The 27,551-nt window shown below is 42.8% G+C and overlaps 3 protein-coding genes across 5 annotated transcripts; 1 reads left to right on the top strand and 2 right to left on the bottom strand.

Annotated features, from left to right (window-relative positions):
• Positions 1-1,517: 1,517 nt before the first annotated feature.
• LOC145861373 (uncharacterized) lies at positions 1,518-4,944 on the bottom strand. The gene is made up of 2 exons (XM_082963602.1): positions 3,541-4,944; positions 1,518-3,458 (listed from the first exon to the last, which is right to left on the bottom strand). The coding sequence occupies exon 1, from the start codon at positions 4,776-4,778 to the stop codon at positions 4,290-4,292; it is 489 nt and encodes a 162-aa protein (XP_082819728.1). The 5' UTR covers positions 4,779-4,944; the 3' UTR covers positions 1,518-3,458; positions 3,541-4,289.
• Positions 4,945-6,076: 1,132 nt separating this feature from the next.
• On the bottom strand, positions 6,077-18,783 carry LOC145861372 (glycerol-3-phosphate dehydrogenase, mitochondrial). 3 transcript variants are annotated; one of them, XM_082963598.1, is made up of 7 exons: positions 18,697-18,765; positions 17,974-18,093; positions 16,753-16,865; positions 11,901-12,072; positions 11,389-11,513; positions 11,007-11,104; positions 6,077-6,374 (listed from the first exon to the last, which is right to left on the bottom strand). In XM_082963598.1, exons 3-7 carry the CDS (start codon positions 16,852-16,854, stop codon positions 6,092-6,094), a joined length of 780 nt encoding a protein of 259 aa, XP_082819724.1. In that variant the 5' UTR covers positions 16,855-16,865; positions 17,974-18,093; positions 18,697-18,765; the 3' UTR covers positions 6,077-6,091. The 3 variants fall into 3 exon arrangements, with proteins under 3 accessions (XP_082819724.1, XP_082819723.1, XP_082819725.1); XM_082963597.1 differs by lacking the exon at positions 17,974-18,093 and having other exon boundaries at positions 18,697-18,783; XM_082963599.1 differs by lacking the exons at positions 6,077-6,374; positions 17,974-18,093 and adding an exon at positions 9,452-9,488 and having other exon boundaries at positions 18,697-18,783.
• A 568-nt stretch (positions 18,784-19,351) lies between these two features.
• Positions 19,352-23,336, top strand: LOC106575783 (nuclear receptor subfamily 4 group A member 2). The gene is made up of 8 exons (XM_014152466.3): positions 19,352-19,495; positions 19,637-19,721; positions 19,947-20,839; positions 21,285-21,414; positions 21,563-21,714; positions 21,850-22,052; positions 22,195-22,373; positions 22,472-23,336. The coding sequence occupies exons 3-8, from the start codon at positions 19,952-19,954 to the stop codon at positions 22,726-22,728; spliced, it is 1,809 nt and encodes a 602-aa protein (XP_014007941.2). The 5' UTR covers positions 19,352-19,495; positions 19,637-19,721; positions 19,947-19,951; the 3' UTR covers positions 22,729-23,336.
• The last annotated feature ends 4,215 nt before the right edge of the window (positions 23,337-27,551 follow it).

The raw sequence follows: 27,551 nt of genomic DNA, 5'->3' as shown, positions 1-27,551 counted from the left end.
TCTGACACCACAGAGCACACCAGTCAGTCAGACATCGCAGAGCACACCAGTCAGTCAGACATTGGTAGGTGTACTCTCCCCATCTCTAATCCCCTTGCTGCCGACCTGGTGCCTCCAGAGATGGAGAGCTTTAGTGGTCATAATGCCAAGAAGATTTGTCTGATTATTCATTACATATTCATTACAATTACTGTAATTGCCTCTGGTCTCGCTCACTCAAGGCCCTTAAGAGTGGTGCTGGATGGATCTCATAGACTTCCACTGCAAACGCACCAAGTAATATGAACAGAGGACTTTAGTCCTGACATTCAAATCTCACATTGACCTTTAGGAAAGCCTGGTTTTGTGTGTGTGTGTGTGTGTGTGTGTGTGTGTGTGTGTGTGTGTGTGTGTGTGAGTCAAAAGGCTGCTAGCAATGGCCCTTCCATACTAGTGCTTGTATGTGTGAGACATTTTGGCCAGCCTGACATCTTGTCTCCCCACTCTCCCTGACACATGGCGAGTGTTCAGAGCTGAGGACCTCTATCAGCCTGGTCTGCCCACCCAGTTTCATTAGCAGCCCACATGATTATTCCAGGATCACAGCGCTTGCTATCAAACCGCAGTTCAAATTAGTTCAGGATCAGAGCCGCTCGTCCAACAGCCCCAGGTTGCTTAATTGCATTATACCGTCTGCTGATCACCTAGGAATACCCATTACCTATTCCCTTGGTGCAGGAGAGAGTCCCCTGGATTAACACTGGGCTGGGTGACAGGGGACCAGGGATATTAAGGGCCTTTATGCAGAGCAAGCCACAGATACTAGTTCCCTGTTCAAATGAATGAAATCAGACCCAATGAAACAAGAACAGATTTTCAAAAGCTTTAGATGGATTTGGGGTTAAAACCACTTTGTTTGAGGCAGTCAGACTGAACTGAATGATCTAGGTGGTTTCCGCTGGTTGTGGGGGTATTACAGTTGGCTAACTGAATCTATACATGACCTTCCTCTTGGAGATGAGGTTGTATGTGGCCAAATTATGAGGTCCTACACCCAGTGTAGAGCAGCTTATCTGTACCAGTGACTGATAAATCTATCCTTCCTTATTGCAGGATCATCTCCATGTGCTTCACTCTGACCAGTCTCTTCCCTACCTGTAGCTTCATAGTGATGCTAATAACAGGTGTCATCTCTCATATATACAGTTCTGTATGTAGACTGCTCATCAGAACCTGCTTCATGGAAGGCTGCCATATGAATAGATTCAGTGCAAGTGACTTGGGTTTGTTTGTTACAGTTCAGTGGTTATAATGTAGATACTAATTACGTGTAGTTCTACGTGTAGTTCTACATGTAGTACACCTCAGTCTGAGTACAGTTCAACATGCAGCCGGTTGCTGTAGTGTGTTGAATTATACTACTAAGTTCCTTTATGGGAGAATTATCACGCAACCTTATGCTCAGAAATCTGAATGGCTGTAAGCAGGATTGTAAAAAAAAAACAGGGTTTGCCGTGAAAACACACAAGAAAACAATGTTAGCAACCAGATACATTTAATTACATAATTGCAGTGTGTCTCGGAAAAGCTTTTGAGATCGACTTACAGTGTTTATTGAAAAAAGAGGACTATGAATCTCTTTCAATCTGAATAAGGCTGGAATTTCATCCAAGCAGACATAGACTAAGTTGGCCCTGACTGTCAAGGCATTGTACTGAAAACTCCCATGTGGCAAAAAACTGATACACATGGTTGGATTCAGTTACAGTACACAGCGGAAACCTCTAGAATGATTCTCTCAGCCTTTTTAGACAAAACAAGAACACACACAAATTGTAATACAAACATGCTAACAAGACCAATATTAAGAACCAGTCAGAACACTATCAAAAAATGTAATGTTCCTTTTATCCTTAAGTAAAATACACATTTTCTTAAAAAATGTTATAGAATATGTATCTTTACATGCTTTATAATAACTGCAACATTAAGACAGTTCAAATCTGTAAAATATAGAGGAATGAGTTGGAATAGGTTCAATTCATATGACGTCATACCGTGTCTGAAAGCAAGGCACAGATCATAAATTCCCCTTCAACTGCTTCACTCTATAAAACCGCAAATAATCAGCAGAACTGCAAGGATTAACTTAGTAATAGTACAAATACTGTACAAGCTCAAGTGCACTGCAGACAGATACAGACAGTGAAGAGACATTTCCATACAATACTTAAAAAGTCACAATTTGTAACTTTCTGCAAATGTAACTGTGGTCACCACCAGTTTACAAACAAATGCAGCGGCAGCACATTTGACTGGAAATGAAAGTTCCAGATTGTGCCGTTAATCCTCTCAGCATTAGACGTACATCTCATCACCACTCATACCTCTAGCTATCTTATCAAGTTCATTGGAAGATGGAAGGAGTGAATAACATTACAATGGATAAATATCTTTAATTCAAAAAATATATAATGATGTAGCAATAACAGTAGTAAAAAAAGCATTCATTCTGCCATGATTTTAAAAACAGTAAGGATAAAGCTGGAGTCAGTTATTTAAGGTGCATGAGACAGACCAGTGTATGCTAGCAGGCAGCAGATATAGAAATGTCATTGTCACCTGGGTGCCAGGAAAAAAGCCTTATTATAAACCGGGCCGTTTGGTCCTGTGTGCTGATTAGCCGAAACAGCATTTCAGCTGTGTGTATATCAGAGAATATACCTGTCACGTCCTGACCAATATTTAGGTATTATTTCTATTATATTTGGTCAGGACGTGGCAGAGGTATATTTGTTTTGTATTATGGGGTTTTGTGTGTGGTGTAGTGGGGTGTATTAGTTTGGTATAGGTTCTAGGTTTGTTTTTCTATGTGTAGTTTTGGGTGCTGGACTCTCAATTGGAGGCAGGTGTTTCTAGTTGCCTCTGATTGGGAGTCCCATATGTAGGTGTGTGTTTGTTTGGTTTTCGTGGGTAGTTGTTTTTGCACTGCGTGTTGTGTGCCTGCAAAACTGTTCCTGTCGTGTATATTGTTTTCCAGTGGATGCGTTACTCCTTTTTTGAATTAAAACATGAGCATCCATATTCCCGCTGCAGTTTGGTCTATTCAACACGGCTCTTTTTGTGACAATACCAAGGGTATATCCTTGTTCACTGTTCTATTTATGTTGGTAACTTATCTGTACCAGTTTATAAAGCAATAAGGCACCACAGGGGTTAGAGGTATATAGCCACTATAGCACAGCTAAGGGCTGTATCCAGGCACTCCACTTCGTGTCGTGCATAACAGCCCTTAGCAGTGGTATATTGGCCATTATAAACTGGGTGGTTCAAGCCCTGAATGCTGATTGGCTGACAGCCGTGGTATATCACGAGTATGACAAAACATTTATTTCTACTGCTCGAATTACGTTGGTAACCAGTTTACAATAGCAGTAAGGCACCTCAGGGGTCTGTGATATATGGCCAATATACCACGGCTAAGGGGTGTATCCAGGCACTTCGCGTTGCGTCGTGCATAAGAACAGCCCTTAGCCGTGGTATATTGGCCATATACCACACCCCCTCGGGCCTTATTGCTTAAATATACAATGGCACTGCGGCGAGGAACAGTGATGTAAAGTAACACGCTGAAGTCAGAAATGAAGACGTGGAAACGTTAAGCTGAGTGTGAATAAACTGCATGGTCCTGTAATGCCGGCTGTCCCTAACGAGGCGGAATCAGGGGGAACCAGGCAGAACTGGTTCTGGTATTGGAGAAAGGGCATAAGAACCACATCCAAAGTACAGTTCTAGTGAAATGTGGACATCCATAAGACACCGATAACAAAAACAATACTGAATAATATAACAATAAACTATATTACAGAGCCATATAAGGCGAAGCATTGATAAGATTATAGACAGTATGAACTGTGAGTTACAGCTTTATGTAAGAGGCACTGACTGTCAAACCCATTGACTTTGTAGTAGTGAGAATCCTGTGTGATGGAAAACTGGCCAGATAGTCCCTGTCTCCCTCCATAAAAATATCAATACAAAGAATTATTATAAAAAATGTCTAACATCAAACTACATTTTACATTTGAGTTATTTAGCAGACTCTCTTATCCAGAGTGACTTACAGGAGCAATTAGGGTTAAGTGCCTTGTTCAAGGACACACTGACCTTCTGGTTACTGGCCCAACGCTCTTAACCACTAGGCTACCTGCCGCCCCTATCTAGCCTCAACTTCACAATAAAACATTCAGGGTTGACACATACTCACCTAGATTAAATTAAGATAAAAATCTAGTTTGTACTCTTGTTGTTTACAATATCATCCCTTTCATCAATGTCATTCTTAGCACCACAGCTCTGGTTAGTGTGGCGTTACGGTGCAGTGTGGTGGTGTGGTGTGGTGGTGGGGTGTGGGGTGGTGGTGCAGTGTGGTGGTGGGGTGGTGCGGTGTGGTGTGTGGTGGTGGTGCAGTGTGGTGGTGTGGTGGTGGGGTGTGTGGTGGTGGTGCAGTGTGGTGGTGGGGTGGTGCGGTGTGGTGGTGGGGTGTGTGGTGGTGGTGCAGTGTGGTGGTGCGGTGTGGTGGTGGGGTGTGGTGGTGGTGGTGCAGTGTGGTGGTGTGGTGGTGCGGTGTGGTGGTGGGGTGTGTGGTGGTGGTGCAGTGTGGTGGTGGTGCAGTGTGGTGGTGTGGTGGTGCGGTGTGGTGGTGGGGTGTGTGGTGGTGGTGCAGTGTGGTGGTGTGGTGGTGCGGTGTGGTGGTGGGGTGTGTGGTGGTGGTGCAGTGTGGTGGTGTGGTGGTGCATTGTGGTGGTGGGGTGTGTAGTGGTGGTGCGGTGTGGTGGTGGGGTGTGTGGTGGTGGTGCGGTGAGGTACTACGGTGGTACGGTGTGGTGGTGCGGTGTGGTGGTGCGGTGTGGTGGTACGGTGTGGTGGTACGGTGTGGCGGTGCAGTGTGGTGGTGCAGTGTGGTGGTAATTGTTCCAGACGGAATAATTGGAGAGAAAAGACCCCCTCAACCTCCTGGGGGGAGGGGTACAAACCAACCCAACAATGCTGCTTCAACCCAACACAAAACCCCTCCGAATATTCTCTCTGTTTGCTGTAGGACAGTCAGCACTCCCAGAGACAATACATACACATACATTCTGCCTGGAAGAAATGTTAAGCTACAAATATGTTATGCACATTTCAAATGAGCAATAAACAAAACGCATTCAAATAAACAAAATGCTAAAAACAAATCTCAACACGCCTCACTCTTCCTTAGAAAGTCAAGTTAGTAAATGTGATGAACTGTTGCTCAGGTACCTGGCCTGGTATATTATCCCCTCAGAGAAGAGGTCGTCTTTCAACTCTAGGAGACACCTAGTCGAATCTAAATGTAGACTGACTGATTCAGATAGCCTTCAGACACAGAGTTGGCTGTTGTTGGTTTGAAAAAGAGAGGCCTCCAGTCAACTAATGGGACATTCTCTGCACAGAGTACACCCAGATAGAGCCGGAACATCTGATTGGTCGTCTCCGTGCCAATCCAGGCCACGCACACACTACACAGCCTTGGCCCAAGGCACATAGAGAGCACAAGCTGCTCGAGGATGCATTGGTTCAGGCATCAATGGACATGTGAGATCTGATGGCCACCGGCTGCCTTGTGTCTTGTCTTGTTGTTGACTTGGGTCACATTCAATCACACCCACACTAAGGAAAAATGATTTTGTTACTGTTGGGAAAAAGGCAGTATTTTTTGAACATGAGTTTTGTTTAATAGCAGTGTAGGTTAATATGAATTCTTAATGTATGGCAAACCGGCCCTAGACATAGCCCACTTAGCAAACAGAAGAGAAGCATCTTGATAAATGAGAAGGTTATTTACATTTTTTACATTTTAGTCATTTAGCAGACGCTCTTATCCAGAGCGACTTACAGTAGTGAATGCATACATTTCATTTCATGCATTTTTTTTTTTGTACTGGCCCCCCATGGGAATCAAACCCACAACCCTGGTGTTGCACACACCATGCTCTACCAACTGAGCCACATCCTATCGGAGCATTACTGACTGAAGTGTTGGTATGTCCAGCAACACTCATACATTTTAGTCATTTAGCAGACACTGTTATCCAGAGAGACTTACAGTGAGTGTAATACATTTTGGACCAGTTCCCCGGACCCAGATTAAACCTACTCCTGGACTAAAAAGCCCTTTCAATGAATATAATAATGAGAAATACTCACCATCATAGTAGACGATGGCTCCCACCAGCTTGTCTTTCTTCAGCATGGGGAAGAGTTCCAGAGCCTTGTTCTTACTGAGGACATAACTGCTCTTCAGACACTGGCCTCCAGCTACCAGGTCGTACATCTTTATACCAGCCCAGTAGTACGGCAGCTGCCACCATCTATAAAAAGATAGTACAGTACAACATCTTTATACCAGTCCAGTAGTTCATCTAAGATGGCGCCGAAGAAGATGGCTGACGTTTTACATGCCCGTAACCAATTGTGCTATTTTTTTATTTTTTTTTGCGTTGTTTGTACCTTATTATTTAACTTATTTTGTACATAATGTTGCTGCTACTGTCTCTAATGACCGAAAATATCTTCTGGGCATCAGAACTGGGATTACTCACCATGAACTGGAAGAAGTTTTTTCCTTTAACGAGTCTGACGAGAAAGATTTACTGCTCTCCTGGGAACAGGCCCAGATCCTTGTCATTTGCATGAAGAAAAGACAGAGGAAAAGATGGCGCAGATCGGGCTGCCTTTTGAGAATCCGTAGGCGAGCGAGTAAACTCCCACTGCCATCAATTCTACTTGCTAATTATGCAATAATAATTGGAAAATAAAATTGATGACCTACGATTACAATTATCCTATCAACGGGACATTAAGAACTGTAATATCTTATGTTTCACCGAGTCGTAGCTGAACGACGACACGGATAATATAGAGCTGGAGGGATTTTCAATGCACTGGCAGAACAGAGAAGCTACGTCTGGTAAGACGAGGGGTGGGGTGTTTGTCTTTTTGTCAATAACAGCTGGTGCGCAATGTCTAATATTAAAGAAGTCTCGAGGTATTGCTCGCCTGAGGTAGAGTACCTTATGATAAGCTGTAGACCACACTATCTATCAAGAGAGTTCTCATCTATATTATTCGTAGCCGTCTATTTACCACCACAGATCGATGCTGGCACTAAGACCGCACTCAACCAACTCTATAAGGCTATAAGCAAACAAGAAAATGCTCACCCAGAAGCGGCGCTCCTACTGGCCGGGGACTTTAATGCAGGCAAACTTAAATCAGTTTTACCAAATTTTTACCAGCATGCCACATGTGCAACCAGAGGGGGGTAAAAAAAAAACTCTAGACCACCTTTACTCCACACACAGAGATACATACAAAGCTCTTCCCCACCCTCCAGTTGGCAAATCTGACCATAATTCTATCCTCCTGATTCCTACTTACAAGCAAAAACTAAAGAAGGAAGTACCAGTGACTCGCTCAATACGGACGTGGTCAGATGATGCGGATGCTACGCTACAGGACTGTTTTGCTAGCACAGACTGGAATATGTTCCAGGATTCATCCAATGGCAATGAGGAGTGTACCACCTCAGTCATCAGCTTCATCAATAAGTGCATCGACGACGACGTCCCCACAGTGACCGTACGTACATATCCCAACCAGAAGCCATGGATTACAGGCAACATCGCATCGAGCTAAAGGCTAGAGCTGCCGCTTTCAAGGAGCGGGACACTAATCCGGATGCCTATAAGAAATCCCGCTATGCCCTCAGACGAACCATCAAACAAGCAAAGCGTCAATACTGGATTAAGATTGAATCCTACTACACCGGCTCTGACGCTCGTCGAATGTGGCAGGGCTTGAAAACTATTACTGACTACAAAGGGAAACCCAGACACAAGCTGCCCAGTGACGCAAGCCTACCAGATGAGCTAAAAGCCGTTTATGCTCGCTTCGAGGCAAGCAACACTGAAGCATGCACGAGAGCACCAGCTGATATGGATGACTGTGTGATAGCGCTCTCGGTAGCCAATGTGAGGAAGACCTTTAAACAGGTCAACATTCACAAAGCCCCGGGGCCAGATGGATTACCAGGACTTGTACTCAAAGCATGCGCAGACCAACTGGCATGTGTCTTCACTGACATTTTCAACCTCTCCCTGACTGAGTCTGTAATACCTACATGTTTCAAGCAGACCACCATAGTCCCTGTGCCAAAGGAAGTGAAGGTAACCTGCTTAAATAATTACCGCCCCGTAGCACTCACATCGGTAGCCATGAAGTGCTTTGAAAGGTTGGTCATGGTTCACATCAACAGCATCCTCCCGGATACCCTAGACCCACTCCAATTTGTATAACACCCCAACAGATCCACAGATGACGCAATCTCAATTGCACTCCACACTGCCCTTTCCCACCTGGACAAAAGGAACACATATGTGAGAATGCTGTTCATTGACTACAGCTCAGCGTTCAACACCATAGTGCCCACGAAGCTCATCACTAAGTTAAGGACCCTGGGCTAAACACCTCCCTCTGCAACTGGATCCTGGACTTCCTGACTACAGGAAAAGGCGGGCCGAACAGGCCCCCATTAACATCAACGGGGCTGTAGTGGAGCGGGTCGAGAGTTTCAAGTTCCTTGGTGTCCACATCACCAACGATCTATCATGGTCCATGAGGGCACGACAAAACCTTTTCCCCCTCAGGAGACTGAAAAGATTTGGCATGGGTCACCAGATCCTCAAAACGTTCTACAGCTGCACCATCGAGAGCATCCTGACCGGTTGCATCACCGCCTGGTGTGGCAGCTGCTCCACATCTAACCGTAAGGCGCTGCAGAGGGTGGTGCGTACGGCCCGGTACATCACTGGGGCCAAACTTCCTGCAATCCAGGACCTCTATAATTGGCGGTTGTCAGAGGAAAGCCCATAAAACAGACTCCAGACTCCAGTCAGACTCCAGTCACCCAAGTCATAGACTGTTTTCTCTGCTACCGCAAGGCAAGCAGTACTAGAGCGCCAAGTCTAGGACCAGAAGGCTCCTTAACAGCTTCTACCCCCAAGCCATAAGACTGCTGGACAATTAATCGAATGGCCACCGGACTATTACATTGACCCCCCGCCCCCCTCCATTTGTTTTGTACACTGCTGCTACTTGCTGTTTATTATCTATGCATAGTCACTTCACCCCTTCCTACATGTACAAATTACTTCTGTACCCGCGCACACTGACTCGGTATCGGTACCCCCTGTATATAGCCTCGTTATTGTTAATTTATTGTGTTACTTTTTATTTATTTTTTTACTTTAGTTTATTTGGTAAATATTTTTTTTTAACTCTTCTTGAACTGCACTGTTGTTTTGTAAGTAAGCTTGTAAGTAAGGGCTTGTAAGTAAGCATTACACAGTAAGGTCTACACTTGTTGTATTCAGGGCATGTGACAAATAAAGTTTGATTTGATTTAGGACGGCAGCTGCCACCATCTATAAACAGACAGTACAGTACAACATCTTTATACCAGCCCAGTAGACAGTGTACAGTCAGCCATTACATTTATGTTGGTCATTTAGCAGATGCTCTTATCCAGAGTGACTTACAGTCAGTGACCCTTCGAGGGGACCATTCGAGGGTAACCATTAGAAGTAACCACTAGAGGTAACATGTAAATACACCTGGTATAACTAGCTGTCTGTTATACAGAATGGCCATCTGGCTTGTATACGATTGAACATTTTAAAATGTGTATGTAGTAGAGTTAAAATGGTTATTCCAGCAAACTTCAAATTATTAGAATAGTACACAATGCAGAACAGAACAATCAGGTTGAGGGTCAGTGGCCAAAGCCCGCGAACAGGAATTTTCCAAGTTCAGACAGAAGGGGGGAGTCAGATCGCTAGGATCGCCAGGAACTTAACTTTTGGTTTCTAATTTTAATTGTTGCGCTACTGGTGATGCCTGTTGATGTTAGGTAGGCAGCTACAGTAGCTGAATGATGTTAACATCTTCGGGTTTTGTTTCATTAAATGTATTTTATTTTATCTGGGTGCTTACGTCACCTACTAACACCCTGGTACTACCCATAGCTCCCGTTCTCCTCAGTCTGAGAAAACACTGAGAGAGAAAGGTATGGGTTGCAGATTACTCCTTTGTAGAAGTCCGTAACGTGAAATAAATAAAACGTCTCAAGGTTAATGCTGTAGATATTGTTATAAGGGGGTGTGAGACTTTTGAAACACGTAACTTTCAGAGTTTTATTGTTATTAATATAGTTTACAGAGTGCTAGAAGTGTTGCTAGCTAGCATGCCTTTCTGTGATGCAGACGGCTAGCTGAGCTACCGACTAGTGGTGGTGTTGCATTATGGGAGATGTAGTTTTGGCCCTCTAAGGTCTGAATGGGATAAAGGCGATTTCACGTTGTAACTTGTTTGTGTTGCAGTGTTTTTGTACATGAGTTGTTGTATTTTGGTACGGTCAACACTGAAAGCACCTAGCAATGTATTGGGGATGTGAGACAGGATATGTGTTTTACCTTTCTTCATGCTCCTGTGTAGAACAACTTGTCAGGTGGTGCATTGGAGACTGATGTGTTCCTGTCCTGTCTTTTCACAATACTATTGCAGGTATGGTTCTATTGTCTAAGAATTAAGATTATACATTCTTTGTATTAAGGACTGGTTATTATTTTATACTATACATTATGGCTTTATGTATGAGTGTGATTGTGAGAGTCTGAGAAAACACTGAGAGAGAAAGAACAACTTGTCAGGTGGTGCATTGGAGACTGATGTGTTCCTGTCCTGTCTTTTCACAATACTATTGCAGATCAACATAAAAGCCTAAAAGACAGCTGTGGTGTCGCTCTTCATTTCTTGGTTCTCCTGTGGTGCATAGTAGACCCGCTACATGTATACATGTTTTAAACAACTACCACACACTCAGAACATTTTCAGTTGACAGGTTATAACGCTCATTCTACTAACTGTGTGGACTCGTGTCTTACTTGTAAACAGGGAGCATGATGGGTAGTGGAGCAGACAGATGAGGGGCAATGTCTAGCAGGTTGGAGCGCTCGTGGAGAGCCTCTTTCACCATCATGTACTGAGAACGGGGGAAAGAGGGGTTCAGAGGTCAGTAAAATGGGTGGATAACATCTAACACATAACACAGTACTTGTTGGTAGAAGAGTAGGAGTATGCCTGTAGCATTCACACAATAGCAGACCAAGGAAGGATTATGGGAAACACTTAGTGCCCTACAACCCTCTGAATCTTCTAACCTCTCACTCTTTTCAATGATAAAATGTCCACAATGGGGGAAAACAAAGCAATGTGATCACAGAGGGAACCAACTGTCAGGCAGCATCGGAAAAACTAGCCGTTTACCTGTTCGTAATCTAACTTCATGATGGCCTTTTGGAGGTATCGTACTCCCCCGTGGATGAGCTTGGTGCTCCGGCTGCTGGTCCCCGATGAGAAATCATTCCTCTCCACCAGGGCAGTCTTGAGGTCTAGGAGAGCAGAGACAAATCAAGACAAGACCAGGATTAAGACAGTCTGAAATATCACCCTATTCCCTATATGGCGCACCACTTTAAACCAGGGCTCATAGGGTTCTGGTCAAAAGTAGTGCACTATATAGGGAATAGGGTGTCATTTCAGATGCACCCTCAGAGTCAGAGTTATTCAGGAGGCATTTGGTAGGTTATGACTTCCATGTGCTTCTCCTGTCGAGTTATATGCATGAAGGGAAAATGGCAAGGCATGCATATTGCATTGAGGGCCTCATAATATTGAGAGAAGAATAGCCTCAACTCTCCTGCACATTGACTGAACTGAAATGTAATTGACCCCAACCAAAAAGGTTTTCCAAAATGGTGCAGTTCATGGGGACTCACTGCGTGTGACAGCGTCTAAGGCACATCCGGAGCCCGTGGCCCCTCCCCCTACGACAAGGACGTCAAACTCCTCGGTGTCTTGCAGGGTGGAGAGCTGAGCCTGTCTGGTTGGGAGCTCATCTTTAAATGGCTGCTTTAACTCCCCCTCCGCTGCTACGTACGCCAGCCGTGCCTGGACAACATGCAGTACAGGGACAGTTACATCTGTTTCTGTGAAGGCACAGTCTTTTGTGACAGATTTGGCTCTGGGTTCAGAGATTAGTGAAAGCATAAAGCAATGTTTTACAGCCTGGATAATCTCCTCTGGGATAGCTGTGTCTACATCGTCACGACCATAGATATCGATGGTAACAACAACATCAGGTACCCATATCGGTAAGGGTTGTACCCACAATCATATTCATAAAGAAAGACCCCTGCTTGCTGTACTTAGATAATAACCATGATTCCTGGTGTCTGATTTGCAAAAACACAAAAGAACTCAGGGGAAAAAAGAACAAAGTGAAATCAAGTCTGTTCTGAACTCAAGGATCATGGGGACAAGCAAGTCAAGGATGGCTGTCGTAATGAAACATTTATTCATTTTTCTATTTAGCATTTTATTCTCGAAATGATTACATCGAGCTGCTGCGACGCCACTTGGTCCATTTGACTTGCAAATCTGTGAATGAAACACGGGCATCTGTAATTTAGGGCCGTAACAGCAAACAAGATCAAATCATTACTTTCTATTTCCATGGACGTGCATATTTAAAACCCCCACAGACAATTAAGTGGCAGTCTGCCCTGCAATCACATTGAGTACATGGAGTCAGTGAGACAGTGGATGTCATGCAAATGTCCAATCGCCCACCGCCAGAAAACAGAAAAACGTTCAAGCTGAAAGAGAGAAAGAGATTGTGCCCTTGTCACAGAGGAGACCCAACAGACATATTTATCCAATTAGCAGGGTTAGTTAGTGACGGCCACCGTCGTCCTCATGCCTGATTGCAAATTATTATCATTTTTTCGGAGGTGTTTCACTTTTGCTTACCCATTTATTCTTGTTTGGGAGGAAGGTGAGGGGGACAAGATATTATACCAGGATACAGAAATAAAAGTTCACATTAGGACAAAGGGTCACCTGGTATGTCACTAGTAATAACAGACCATTGAAATAGAAGATGTACTGTAAGACGTATTTATATCTGTGGCGCTGACTCGGTTCAAAGGTCAGAGATGCACCTGTTTCTCTCTTTCTAACGTTACCCACACGACTCCTTGGCTATTTCAATCCCTGGTCTACAGTGATGCAGTGGTCACCTGGTCTCAGATCAGTTTGTGCTGTCAATATAGTCATTTTCATGTCAAACATGTTCAGCACAAACTGATCTGGGAACAGTCTAATGCTTTTTCACACAACAGTTGCCCTATTAATAATATCAAGTGATGCGTCGCCATGGAAACATCATGGAGGTGTATTTTCTCAGCTCCCTGGAGTTTCAGACGCTATGTTATATGATCCACATGAGCTTCATCAGATTTGAATAAATGAAAAATAATGAAATAAAAATCAGGACTCCCATTGCTCCTCTGCGTTTTTTTGTCACCAAAATAGATTTGATTATTTCACTGTACTAAACAAACATTATAAGTCATGTTCCCTTCTTTTTTTAACGCAAATGAAACAAGGCATAAGAACTACTCACGTCACATAGCTAAAGTCCATCTTACCACTTCATAAGGCAGTTTATGGCAAGTTGCAACAGAAAGTAAGCTATTTTATGATCAGGGTTTGTCCCATTGACTGTCTTCATATTCAGGTCAACTTCACTCTACACAGCAGTCCCATTGACTGTCTTCACATTCAGGTCAACTTCACTCTACACAGCAGTCCCATTGACTGTCTTCACATTCAGGTCAACTTCACTCTACACAGCAGTCCCATTGACTGTCTTCACATTCAGGTCAACTTCACTCTACACGGCAGTCCCATTGACTGTCTTCACATTCAGGTCAACTTCACTCTACACGGCAGTCCCATTGACTGTCTTCACATTCAGGTCAACTTCACTCTACACAGCAGTCCCATTGACTGTCTTCACATTCAGGTCAACTTCACTCTACACAGCAGTCCCATTGACTGTCTTCATATTCAGGTCAACTTCACTCTACACGGCAGTCCCATTGACTGTCTTCACATTCAGGTCAACTTCACTCTACACAGCAGTCCCACCTGAGCAGCATAGTTTGAATAAAGGTGGAACACATTCCTCAGTCTAGATAAGACATGCCCAGATGCAGGTTGATGTTTATTGTCATGAATACTGTCCTGGAAGCAGAACTGAGCCATTTCCACTAGATAGGCCTGCTGGAAAGTCAAAATTGGCTATATCGTAAAAATGCATGAAAATAAAACTTTGCTTTTTGGTCTTAATTTAAGGTTAGGTTTAGGCATTAGGGTTAGCAGTGTGGCTAGGGTTAGGCATTAGCAGTGTGGTTAAGGTTATGGTTAAGGTGTGTGCCAGCTAGTGACCACTCTGCAGAGCTGCCTCCAGTACATTAGTCATCCCAATAAATGCCAACCTGCTGCCCAGATGGGCGTTCCCTATAGACTCCCAGGAGCCTGCCCTGCCATTGTCAGATGCTGTCCCAGCATTCCCCAGTAGACTCCCAGGAGCCTGCCCTGCCATTGGCAGATGCTCTCCCAGCATTCCCTAGTAGTAGAGGTCGACCGATTAATCGGAATGGCGGATTAATTAGGGCCGATTTCAAGTTTTCATAACAATCGGTAATCGGTATTTTTGGACATATTTAACTAGGCAAGTCAGTTAAGAACACATTCTTATTTTCAATGACGGCCTAGGAATGGTGGGTTAACTGCCTTGTTCAGGGGCAGAACGACAGATTTTTACCTTGTCAGCTCGGGGATTCGCTTTTGCAACCTTCCGGTTACTAGTCCAACGCTCTAACCACCTGCCTTACATTGCACTCCACGAGGAACCTGCATGGCAGGCTGACTACCTGTTACGCGAGGGCAGCAAAAAGCCAAGGTAAGTTGCTAGCTAGCATTAAACTTATCTTATAAAAAACAATCAATCTCTAACATAATCACTAGTTAACTACACATGGTTGATGATATTACTAGTTTATCTAGCGTGTCCTTCGTTGCATATAATCGATGCGGTGCCTGTTAATTTCTCATTGAATCACAGCCTACTTCGACAAGCGGGTGATGATTTAACAAGCGCATTTGCGAAAAAAGCACTGTTGTTGCACCAATGTACCTAACCATAAACATCAATGCCTTTCTTTAAAATCAATACACATTTTTAAACCTGCATATTTAGTTAATATTGCCTGCTAACATGAATTTCTTAGAACTAGGGGAATTGTGTCACTTCTCTTGCGTTCCGTGCAAGCAGTCAGGGTATATGCAGCAGTTTGGGCCGCCTGGCTCATTGCGAACTGTGTGAAGTCCATTTACTCCTAACAAAGGCCGTAATTAATTTGCCAGAGTTGTACATAATTATGACATAACATTGAAGGTTGTACAATGTAACAGCAATATTTAGACTTAGGGATGCCACCCGTTAGATAAAATACGGAATGGTTCTGTATTTCACTGAAAGAATAAACGTTTTGTTTTCGAAATGATAGTTTCCGGATTCGACCATACTAATGACCTAAGGCTCGTATTTCTGTGTGTTACTATGTTATAATTAAGTCTATGATTTGATAGAGCAGTCTGACTGAGTGATGGTAGGCACCAGCAGGCTCGTAAGCATTCATTCAAACAGTACTTTTGTGCGTTTGCCAGCAGCTCTTTGCAATGCTTCAAGCATTGTGCTGTTTATGACTTCAAGCCTATCAACTCCCGAGATTAGGCTGGTGTAACCGATGTGAAATGGCTAGCTAGTTAGCGGGGTGCGCGCTAATAGCGTTTCAAACGTCACTCGCTCTGAGACTTGGAGTAGTTGTTCCCCTTGCTCTGCATGGGTAACGCTGCTTCCAGGGTGGCTGTTGTCGATGTGTTCCTGGTTCGAGCCCAGGTAGGAGCGAGGAGAGGGACGGAAGCTATACTGTTACACTGGCAATACTAAAGTGCCTATAAGAACATCCAATAGTCAAAGGTATATGAAATACAAATCGTATAGAGAGAAATAGTCCTATAATTCCTATAATAACTACAACCTAAAACTTGTTACCTGGGAATATTGAAGACTCATGTTAAAAGGAACCACCAGCTTTCATATGTTCTCATGTTCTGAGCAAGGAATTTAAATGTTAGCTTTTTTACATGGCACATATTGCACTTTTACTTTCTTCTCCAACACTTTGTTTTTGCATTATTTAAACCAAATTGAACATGTTTCATTATTTATTTGAGGCTAAATTGATTTTATTGATGTATTATATTAAGTTAAAATAAGTGTTCATTCAGTATTGTTGTAATTGTCATTATTACAAATAAATACATTTTTTAAAATTGGCCGATTAATCGTTATGGCTTTTTTGGTCCTCCAATAATCGGTATCGGCTTTGAAAAATCATAATCGGTCGACCTCTACCTAGTAGCCACCCAGGAGCCTGCCCTGCCATTGGCAGACGCTCTCCCACTCTCATTACTATCTATAACCTGCTGCATAGGGACTCTGAGGTGTAATTTACAGGTCCTGACTTTAGAAACAGACTACCACAACCTTGGCAACATAAAGATGAGATTAGAAAATGTTATTGTCCTCAATGCAGCATACAAACTCAACATCCATACAAGTATCAGAAAAACAAGTTTACAAAACAACAACACAAGCAGATTGTGTGAACTGCAACCAACTACATCATCTCAATGTCTCAAATGTCCCAGGCCTACCTGTGTCTTTCTGTATTCCGACAGTTGTGATAGGCCCAGAAGAGCAGCGGCCGCCCCGGTCCCGATGATAGCTGTCCCTTTCAAGGCCTTCCGGAACGCCATTGATGCTGTTCCTGCAGCACAACACACAGCAGTGGACTGAGTTAGACACACTGGGTTATATTGCAATGACATGACAAGTGATCATGTGGAGAGGGCGTGACAGGAGGGTAAAGAGCCAATCGGCTAGGGCCAGGTGCTGATGGACAATGTGGGGGTAGGGGGGCATGGGATTCACAGGCAGAAGTAGTGGAGGAGAGTGTGGGAGCCCTGGGAGTGTCTGTGTGAGACACCTGGATGACAGCTGACTTTTCTTTAACATTCTTACTTGTCTGACAGTTCATTATTATTTTGTACCTTTATTTAACTAGGCAAGTCAGTTAATACAATGACAGCCTACTCCAGCCAAACCCTAACCCGGACGACGCTGGGCCAATTGTGCGCCGCCTTATGGGACTCCCAATCACGGCCGGTTGTGACACAGCCTGGAATCAAACCAGGGTCTGTAGTGAGATGCAGGGCCTTAGACCACTGCGCCACTTGGGAGTTAAGACGACACCTGGTTCACCCACTCAGGTGCCGTGACATAACGGACACTTTCTCTCCCTCATTCTGACAATCTGCTTAAAAGACACATATTTTTCAATATATTCTAATCAGCAACTGAGCAAACATCATCGTGGTTTATGCATGCACACCAGCAGCTCTTGTTTCACTAGGCCAGAGGTAATGATTTCCCTCATAGGATGAGGAGAATAAAAAAAAATGTCTGTAATTTTCTTATCTGTCATGAATGTAGGTAGGGAAATCCTTTTGGATGAGACAAAGCTGCGTTCTGTGTTTATTACCTGTGTATTATGCGTTCATCAGATGGATCATAAAATCAAATATATGATAATAAGAAAAGAAGTACATGAGCATGACATCATCGTGTTGATCCAGTGAATGTGTTAGAATGCGGCAGGTAGCCTACATTACTGGTTAGAGTTACCCCAGTAACCGAAAGGTTAAGCAAGGCGCTCTATACTACTAGGGCTGACCCGTAAAACAACACATTTCACAGCACCTATCCAGTGTTCGTGAAAATAAAACATATTTTTGTATTATTTGTGTTATTATTATTAATACTCAGTATAGGGGAAATGATTCAGTATAGGGGAAATGAATGAAGAGGGGTCTTACAGCCCAGCCCACGCAGAGAGACAAGTAAATGATTGGTTTCAGAATGGCATTACTTCCTGGTGACACATCTCCAACAACACACCAGGGCCAAATCCCACATGGCAGCAGCCGTTTACTCAACTGAATGACAGAAAATGGAAGAAATTATGCAGGGAACCACATGAAGAAGAGACATGATCACGCGAGATACAGACGCCACCATCCACATTACATACAGTAAATCACTCGAAGACAACATCTTAGCTTGATACTTGTAGTTAATGACAACAAATACACATACAAGAGCAGTGACAGCAACTCATATGAAGGTTCCGATTGTTTACACAAACACGACAACGTGAATTTAGAGGACAAACTAACTTAACATTTGTTCCAATTCTTATACGTTACATAAAAATAATTTTAAAAAGTCAATCCATCCCCATTTCGGTGATACTGGTTATCCAATGCAAATGCAACAGAAAGAAATTATAACTCTATTTCACAGTGTTTCTGTTCTATAGAACGGTGTAAAATAAAACTGAATGCCGTATCATCATCGTAACAGAAACAGAACAGAAAACGTTGAAGGTGCACTGGAGAGAGGGTTTTAGCAATGCGTACAATGCCGCATTGACGTTCGCCATTATATTATCTGGCTCGCTGCCAGTCGATCAACTTTTCATATTATAAATATAACAATAAAGAAAGGGCACAAACATTTATTCTAAATCGTTCACTTACTGATTTTCTATGTTCAATTGATGATAACGCCGGGAGAACGGTGATACAACTCTGACAGCCAGAAGAACCAGGAAGCAAAGATTAGTTGACTGATATATGGGTAGACCAATGGGATTACACAATTATACAATCAGGTTGGCGAGGGCGTTGCTATAATAATGAGGTAGGTGAAGGGCAAAATTGCACAACGTTTCCTCAGGAATCCCCATCCTCAATAGTGCGGGGTCACTATGGTGCCACTATGATTTTACATGATTGTTGTTTAGTATCTTCGTACATACCTCTATATTTGGCGTAGGCTGCTGTAAATGCAACTATGCATATCATTAAATTAGTTGTGAATTGAGGTGAGATTGTTATTTGTTTTTTTGCATTGTTTTCATCAGGCATTTCGCCAACCCATATGCGTTCATGTGTATTATTATGTGATGTTTTTTAATCATTCATTTATGATGATGTCAACATTTTTTTTAAACATTTTATTCTATTAGATTCTGTACGCTATCGTGCGTTTACAGTTGTATATAAAACATCCACCCTTGGAAGGGATTGGTGCGCGTAATGCTCGATGACGTCCAGTGTCTTTGGCACGTGGGCAGCGGTATTCCGACTCCGAGCCACATAAACAAAGGCACATTGTCAGTGTCAACCGCGGCCAGTCTAGTAGCCAGTTGGGGAGGTGCATGGCCATCTGCCCCGTTCTCTTCACAATACTGCATTTGCACTTGGATATGGATACAGCAGAGAAGATGTAATCCTCTAAACTGATGTATTCTGGTGCACCGGGTGACAGTTTAAGGTATTGGTTTAATTGTCTTAAAATTCATATTTTGTTTTCAACAGTATAACATTAATGTGATCAGAAAGTAATGACCTGCTTATAAATTCATATCTTTACAGGTTTGTAATTTTTGTGACAGATTTTTTTCGATTTCTTTAGCAGGGAGCAAAATCGAGTGGATAATATCATAACTCCAGGAAGTGATTCGGACATTGTGTCTTTGAAAATAGTCATACAACTGAAGGTAAGACCACAAATAATGTTGGAGACGTTGCGCCTATTATAGATGCAATGATTTTACTGTTGGCACTTGTTCTAGAGAGTGGTGACAGAATAGGATAATCATATACGTCTCGTGCGCTTTTACGCAAACATTCTAATTTACGTGCAATGCATCTGCATTGGATGGGATTATGGCTTGACAAGGAGATCGATTTATATAAGTATATGTCTCCCTCTCCCATTATAGCAGCTATGCCGTGCGTCCAGGCTCAGTGCGGATCGTCACCTCAAGGAGCTAGTCCCGCTTCGCAACAGAGCGCAAGCAGCTTCCACGCCGCTGGAGAGCACCACAGCCATAACTGCGACTTCCTAACGCCCGAGTTTGTCAAGTTTAGCATGGACCTGACCAACACAGAAATCACATCAGCCACTATCACCAATCTTCCAAATGTGGGTGTTTTCGTGGACAGCTACTGTAACAATTCGAACTATGACGTCAAACCCCCTTGTCTATTCCAAATGCCCCATCCGGGGGAGCAGTCATCCATCAAAGTTGAGGACATCCCCATGTACCACCAGCAGAGTCACCACCACCAGCCGCATCAGTCCGATGAGATGGTCACTCCCTCCGGGTCCGTTTACTACAAGCCCCCCTCTCCACACACACAGACATTCCAGAGTCCACCCAGCCATGCGTGGGATGATTCTGGATCTCTGTACAGTTTTCACCAGGACTACTTGGCGGTGGCGCACAGGATGGAGCAGCGGAAAAATGCCATATCCAGATTATCCTTGTTTTCTCTCAAGCATTCCCAAACCGGTAGTCCTTTGTCGACGTGCCAGATGAGATTTGACGGGTCCCTCCAGGTGTCCGTGAACCCGGATACCTCAGGCAGGTATCATGGCTTGGAGAGCCAGGGCATCTTTGGTTCCAGCTCCTTAAGGAAACATCACAAGGTGGGTTCCCCCTATTCGTTCCAGCTCGGTCACGGACATCACTTTATGGATAACCAAGCACCGTCGCCTCCTAGCAAAGGATCACCCACCAACACCGATGCTTTATGTGCCGTGTGTGGGGACAATGCCGCCTGTCAGCACTACGGCGTGCGCACCTGCGAGGGCTGTAAGGGATTCTTCAAGGTATGTTACATTAAATATCTGTGGGGATTGTTCTACATTTAGAACTAACGGTCAACTAACATTCCATTTAAATATATTTTAATATTTAGGCTACTGATTAATTGTGTTGTTTATTGGCTCCTGATACAATCCCTTCAAAATCAAGAACCTTCATCTCCTTGCCATGCCAATAGAGGACTTGGAGAGGGTAGAGGGTCCCCAGGAAACGTAATATTATGAGTAGCCACGGAATTATATTTACCCACTGTCTGCCTCGTCCGCTGTTGTGATGCATTATGCAGCTGGGAGAGTAGGTGGAAGACTGCAACGCCCTGGCTGTTCATTTCCCATTGTCAATATGCGTGGCAAAAGCTTTTTAATTGCTATCTTTGATCAATGTATCAAAGCTTCAGGTGGAAATGCATCGAATGGCAACTAAGGTGTTCTCCTCTGTGTTTCTTCACAGCGCACTGTCCAGAAAAATGCCAAATATGTGTGTTTAGCTGGGAAGAACTGTGCAGTTGACAAACGCCGGAGAAACAGGTGCCAATACTGCCGTTTCCAAAAGTGCCTTGTCACGGGAATGGTCAAAGAAGGTAAGGTTTGTTCTACTTCTTAAAACGCACAACTTTACGCATTTCCTTGAAATGTATTTACACATTATTTGTAAGCAGAATGTGTTTTTCAAAGCATAATAGTAATTATTTATACTAAACAACTTAAATTATATTTTTCATTATTCAGTCGTCAGGACTGCCAGTTTAAAGGGTCGACGGGGCCGGTTACCCTCCAAACATAAAATTCAAGACCCTTTGTCACCTGTCAGCATCCTTAGCGCTCTAGTGAGGGCCCATGTGGACTCCAACCCCTCATTGTCTCGACTGGACTGCTCCCGAGTAAGTACGAGCCTCGATCATGCAATCCCCATCACTTTGCGCACCAGTTCATTAATAAAATAAGTCATAAAATACGTTTTAAAAATATACTGTTGAGCATTGGGTTTATGAGTTCAACTCAACATCACCTTCTAGTTCCAGAATAATGCTGACAGCCAAATCACCGGAGATGACACGCAACATGTGCAGCAGTTCTACGACGTCCTGACCGTCTCCATGGAGATTATCCGCGACTGGGCGCAAAAGATCCCAGGTTTTACCGATCTGCCGAGACCGGACCAAGATCTCCTCTTCGAATCAGCCTTCCTGGAACTCTTCGTTCTGCGTTTGGCTTACAGGTATCTTATACAATAGCATAGCAAAAAGCGCACATATATAAATAGTAATTTTACTCACAACAATGACGCGCGATAGTATCCATTTGATCTTATTGCCAAGTCGGTATCCGAATCCTAATCATGCGATGCTATCATATTACAGGTCCAACCCTGAGGAAGGGAAGCTCATCTTCTGCAACGGATTGGTTTTGCACAGGCTTCAGTGTAGGCGCGGCTTTGGAGACTGGATTGACACCATAGTGGAGTTCTCTGCAAACCTTCAAAGTATGAATATAGACGTTGCAACATTCTCCTGCATATGCGCCCTTGCCACAGTAACAGGTAAGCTAATGAAACCCTATCCCTAAATCCTGAATCTATGCGCCTATAATGCCATTGGGTTACGTTTTGAAACGAATTGCACCCTGTCATTGTTTCAGAGAGACATGGGCTGAAGGAGCCCAGGAAAGTAGAGGAACTTCAGAACAAGATGGTGAACTGTTTGAAAGACAAAGTGACTTTTAACGATGGAAGTGTCAGTCGACCAAATCACTTGTCAAAACTCTTGGGAAAGCTGCCTGAACTTCGCACGCTATGTACACAAGGTCTGCAGAGGATATTCTACTTGAAACTGGAAGACTTGGTCCCTCCACCTGCAATAATAGACAAGCTTTTCCTCGATACGTTGCCCTTTTAGGTGCCATATATCCTTTCATCATGTCAGATAGGCGAGGTTAATATGGCAATTTTTTTGTTCCTTATATCACGCATTATGCATTTTCTCTCATATTTATTTCCATTGTTTTTGTACCTCTCTTCATAAGAGCGCTTGATCACGTTTATAGGCCTACATGTCTGCATTGCCAGATAAAAAAAGAGACAACACAACATTTAAGATGTTTTTAATTTAAACAGAATGAAGAGTTAGACAATATTACAATATCGTCGATTTCTGAAGAACATGGATGTCTTGAACTATTTGGTCTTGCTTTGAATTGTGAGTATTTTAATTTGATAACTAACCATTTTCGATAACTATGTTGTTGTATGTAGACACTGGATAATGTATATGGAACATATATGCCTGGAACGTATACAGATTTATTTTTTATCAAATCATTTATGGGAGATGTTTTATGTAGGCTATTTATTGTCTTGTCACACCTGGACTGTGGTTATATTGCATTTGAATTAATAACGTATACTGCTAAATAATCTAACGTTTGTAAATGTGTTCGTCATTTTGATTGGTCAGGGGCTTACAATGTCAGGTTTTTCCATTCAAAATAAAATTCATGCCGTTTATTACACTTTTAAATGAACAATTATTTATGATGGCAATTTATAAGGATTTCTGACTTTATTTTAGTTGCTGAAATATCGTCATAAATCATGAAACATGGTAATGGGGAAATATGTTGTTAATATTAAATAGTCGGCTACTAAATATAGTCCTATTTTTATTGTCCACAGATTTGTCTGACAATCATTGATTGATTAAGGACTAGTGTAACAGATGTGAATCAAATATTTGTCATCAGATGGTCAGACGATAAGTTCCAAATAACGACAATAAAATGAAACCATATTGTATAACCAGACCTAATGTAAAATGTTACCTATTCCCATCATACTGTAAGTTCTCATAGAAATAACTTTTCTCCTACACAGTTTCCTCTCCAGTGAAGTGAATGTTATAGCCTATTTTTCTACTAAGTGTGATTCTCCGGCAACAACAAGACGAGGAAAGGTCATTCTCAGTAGAGGTTGAGTTGAATATTGACTACGTGCTCTGTTATCACACATGGATTTATCATGAACCAGAATGTCAATCAAATAACAATGTTGTCAAACCGTTGTCGTTTAGCGGTTTTATAATATATGCCATTTAGCAGACGCTTTTATCCAAAGCGACGTACATTTGACATATATGGGTGGTCCCGGGAATCGAACCCACTACCCTGGCGTTACCAACTGAACTAAGAAAGATGAAATAAGACTCACGTTATGGACCGTGGTCCCCGGAATCGAACCTACTACCCTGCGCTACCAACTGAACTAAGAAAGATGAAATAAGACTCACGTTATGGACCGTAGGAACAAATTGCTGGAGTGTGTGATTTGACCTGCTATATAATAGTCTACATGACATTTCCAAACCAAACCCTCAGGATAGGATTGGCATTAAAGAAACATGCAAGCCAATGTTTTTCAGTGTTGGCATGTAAGTAAACACATTGTGTCCTGAACTAAACATTTCACAGAAGAACTAAATAGCATTATATAGGTATGATTTCAGCTCCCTATATGTACAGTCTCTCTTCCAGGGAATGATAGAAAATGCCTATTACACATTGGTGGAGGGCATGTAGATGAAAATTGCAGATTTTCAAATATGACATCTCTTCTGTCCTGTCTGGAAATGTGAACCATTGATTCTATAGGCAGTAAAAGGTCTTATAACAACTATTATACTCACAAGAGGGTTTAATAGGCTGGAGATCAATAGAAACGCTGCTCTCTGTCATGCAGGCTGAAATGCTAAGATAAAGTAATCAATATTATCTGTGAAATGTCACATTTATGATAATGGTGTGGATGAAGAGTGGCAGGCAGGGGCCATCCCAGAAGGATGGGCACTTGTTAGCATCAAACACCTTTCAGCCAGGCCTACAACATCATGAATGGTAAATGCGTGTGTGTAGGTGTGTGTGGGGGGGAGGGTGTTTGGGGAAAGCAAAAGTCTTGATGTTGAAGGAGGAAGATTCCAAACAGACCGTTCCATTCCAAATTGATTTGACGTAATCCATTGTACAATAATCAGTTATTAACCACAACTTTTTCATGACAGCTATTTTCTAGGCTTGTGTGACCCTTCAAGTGCCATGCCATTCTGGTAAGGACGATAGCTTATTTTAGGAGTAAAACTCTCTAGGGATTTCTAGGGGTCTGAACACTTCTGTTGTGGTCTGTGTGGCCCACCTTGATCTCAGTGTAAAGCTGCTTTCAAAGCCCCTAAGCCCTTATCACGGCCAGCCCAGACTCCCCTGCACCCAGGCCACCGTAGTGGCCCTCCTGCATGTGTGAAAATACCAGGATTTCATCTATAGCAGATAGGGAGCTGAACACAAACAACCCAAGCTTCTATCCAAGTCGATGTTCTGAGACATGAAACAAGGCAAAAGTTTGGAGTGATGAATATGAGGAGCTTGATCAAGGTAAGTCAAGACATTAGAATGAGTCTTGCTTCTCAATGTTCTCAATGTTTAGGTTACTAAACCCCTACAAGCATTACAGTGTATTTTCTGTGGAATTGCCCACTGGGATTTAAATTGGCTTAGCAAGCAACTGTGCATCCCTAGAGTTTCCAAACAATTAAAAAGCATTACCTCACCCTGAGGACAAACCCCAATCTCAATGCGTATAAATCATTATAGAAATCCTAGAACTGTGAAGACAACCAAGTGAATGCACTGGGACCAAAAATCATTCTGGACATTTCTAACACCGGCCCATTTTGTCACTTGAGGCCCCCATTACTCGCCAAATAATGGTCATTTTGTGCAAAAAAAATTATTTATACAGGCCCACTGGGCTAAAGATGAACCAGTCCATCTGGAATTGACCAGAATTGCCCTATATCCAGTCCGACCTTGCCACTGAATCATTTTAGTTGAGAATCAGGAGGCATCTTCAGATACTTTACAAACACAGACATCCTTACCTCTCTTATTACCACAATATGACTTTTTCTGAAGATGAATTTTCAACCAAACAGCCATGAAAGGATTTGATTATGATTGGTAAGCAAGGAGAAGGCATCGTTTATAATTACTCTAGTGTTAATGGTTATCCAGACAATTGAAGATAATTGGAAAGGATTAAAATTACCCTTGATGGGTCAAATCCTACCTTGTAATACTTGATACACGTGAACGTTTGGGTTACCCGAGCTAATATGAAGTCAGGACACTTATATAGGACACTTGAAATATAATCACTGGATTGGACAACAGCACTTGGGGGAACCAGGGAGTATAGGATGAATACACAAGCCCATCCTGCTTGACTGTCTGGTGTAAATACACCACTTCTTTCCCAAAATAATTATTGTTTTCAAACCCTTGATGATCCGTTTCATTACGAGATACAGATTGTAATAATAACATTCATTACATGTTTGCGTACTTCAGCCGATATCCTGGGACTGTGTAGCAATTAAACAAATTCTAATTAATCATTACCCACATTTCTATATAGCAGGGTACCTGATCAAAGAGACAGGTTTTTCCACATTAGATTAATATGCATCACACAGTAAATGGAGCAGCCAACCAGCCATCCAATAGCCTCGATGTTTAATCTGATTCTCATTTTGTATCTTTGTAGTTATGCGCATGCACACACACACACACACACACACACACAAAAAAAAACTCCATTACAGAGAGTGAGCTGGTGTGTGTGAGGTCAAACACAGACCCAGAGTTTCTCGGTTTGTCTAATAGGAGGGCGGGTCCACAGGGAGGAGTGATTCTATTTGACCAGAGGTTGGCCAGACTGCAGGGGACACAACCTTCCATATCTCAATCTGTATGCACAGGGCAGGATTCTGACCTGGCTCCATTAGGGAGCTCACTCTGATAGCTCCTCCAACCTGCACTGCAGAGAAATCAGAAATCACATTGCCCCTGTGCTGCAGTGGAAATACTTTAGTAGCACAGCAAATCTACTTAGACCCTGTTAATTCATTATGAACAAAACATTTAGATTTCTGATAGTGACCTACATTGTCTCTCTCAGAGTGTATTATTGCACAGTGCAGGACAGATCCCCCCTCCCCCAGTGTCTCCCTATGGTTAGTGGTTTAGCAGTAGGATCCTACTAGGCATTGCCTGAGGCAGGTACAAGCACTGGGGTGTTTAACTGGCTAATGTATTCTGGTCAGTTAACCACACAGACATCACTGCTAATAGGTTTTCTATCTCTCCAATGTCCAGACCAGCAGACCTGGACATGACTGTGAAGCAGTAAGATCACTATGGTATTCAACCCATGGATGCTGTTCATTAGATTTAACCATAAAAACAATGACAAATATCATTGTTGCCAACATGACTCAGGAATGACTGGTTCAGAAATCCACAAAAAAAGGTCTTCAGTGAAAACAGCACTTCCTGTAGCCCTTTCCTGCAATCAAATTTCCCTCTAGTGGCCTCATGGGTGGAATGTTATAAATATTTTCATAATTAGTACTTTCTTTTTACTGCAGAAAATCCAGTGTTTCTATGTAAACGGTTGTTATATTTCAGTCTTCTGTGATGGATAAAAAGTGTAAAATTGGGATGCAAACTGACAATGTAGTATATTTCAACTCTATATCTGACATAGTACAGGTGACTTCTTTTTTTTTAAGCCCATAACTATCAGGAATCAAGGTAAGACCCAAGTGCAGATGTTTATTGTAACCACAGGAGCAGGCAAACGACCGGTCAAGGCAGGCAGGGGTCAATAATCCAG

Source organism: Salmo salar, chromosome 17 (genome assembly GCF_965601325.2).
Source record: "Salmo salar chromosome 17, fSalSal1, whole genome shotgun sequence".
NCBI lineage: Eukaryota > Metazoa > Chordata > Actinopteri > Salmoniformes > Salmonidae > Salmo > Salmo salar.
Note: the sequence above shows the minus strand (reverse complement) of the source record. Positions and strands in the feature narration are given on the sequence as shown.

Bases quoted from the DNA above. Each gene is read 5' to 3' on its own strand.
- LOC145861373 (XM_082963602.1), bottom strand. From the start codon at position 4,778: ATGCACCACCACACCACCACACTGCACCACCACCACACACCCCACCAC.
- LOC145861372 (XM_082963597.1), bottom strand. From the start codon at position 16,854: ATGGCGTTCCGGAAGGCCTTGAAAGGGACAGCTATCATCGGGACCGGG. The intron at 12,073-16,752 runs GTAGGCCTGGGA...CATGTTGTCCAG, and splicing joins CGGAATACAGAAAGACACAG to GCACGGCTGGCGTACGTAGC. The intron at 11,105-11,388 runs GTAAACGGCTAG...CCCCGTTCTCAG, and splicing joins TGAAGTTAGATTACGAACAG to TACATGATGGTGAAAGAGGC.
- LOC106575783 (XM_014152466.3), top strand. From the start codon at position 19,952: ATGCCGTGCGTCCAGGCTCAGTGCGGATCGTCACCTCAAGGAGCTAGT. The intron at 20,840-21,284 runs GTATGTTACATT...GTTTCTTCACAG, and splicing joins GCTGTAAGGGATTCTTCAAG to CGCACTGTCCAGAAAAATGC. The intron at 22,374-22,471 runs GTAAGCTAATGA...TCATTGTTTCAG, and splicing joins CGCCCTTGCCACAGTAACAG to AGAGACATGGGCTGAAGGAG.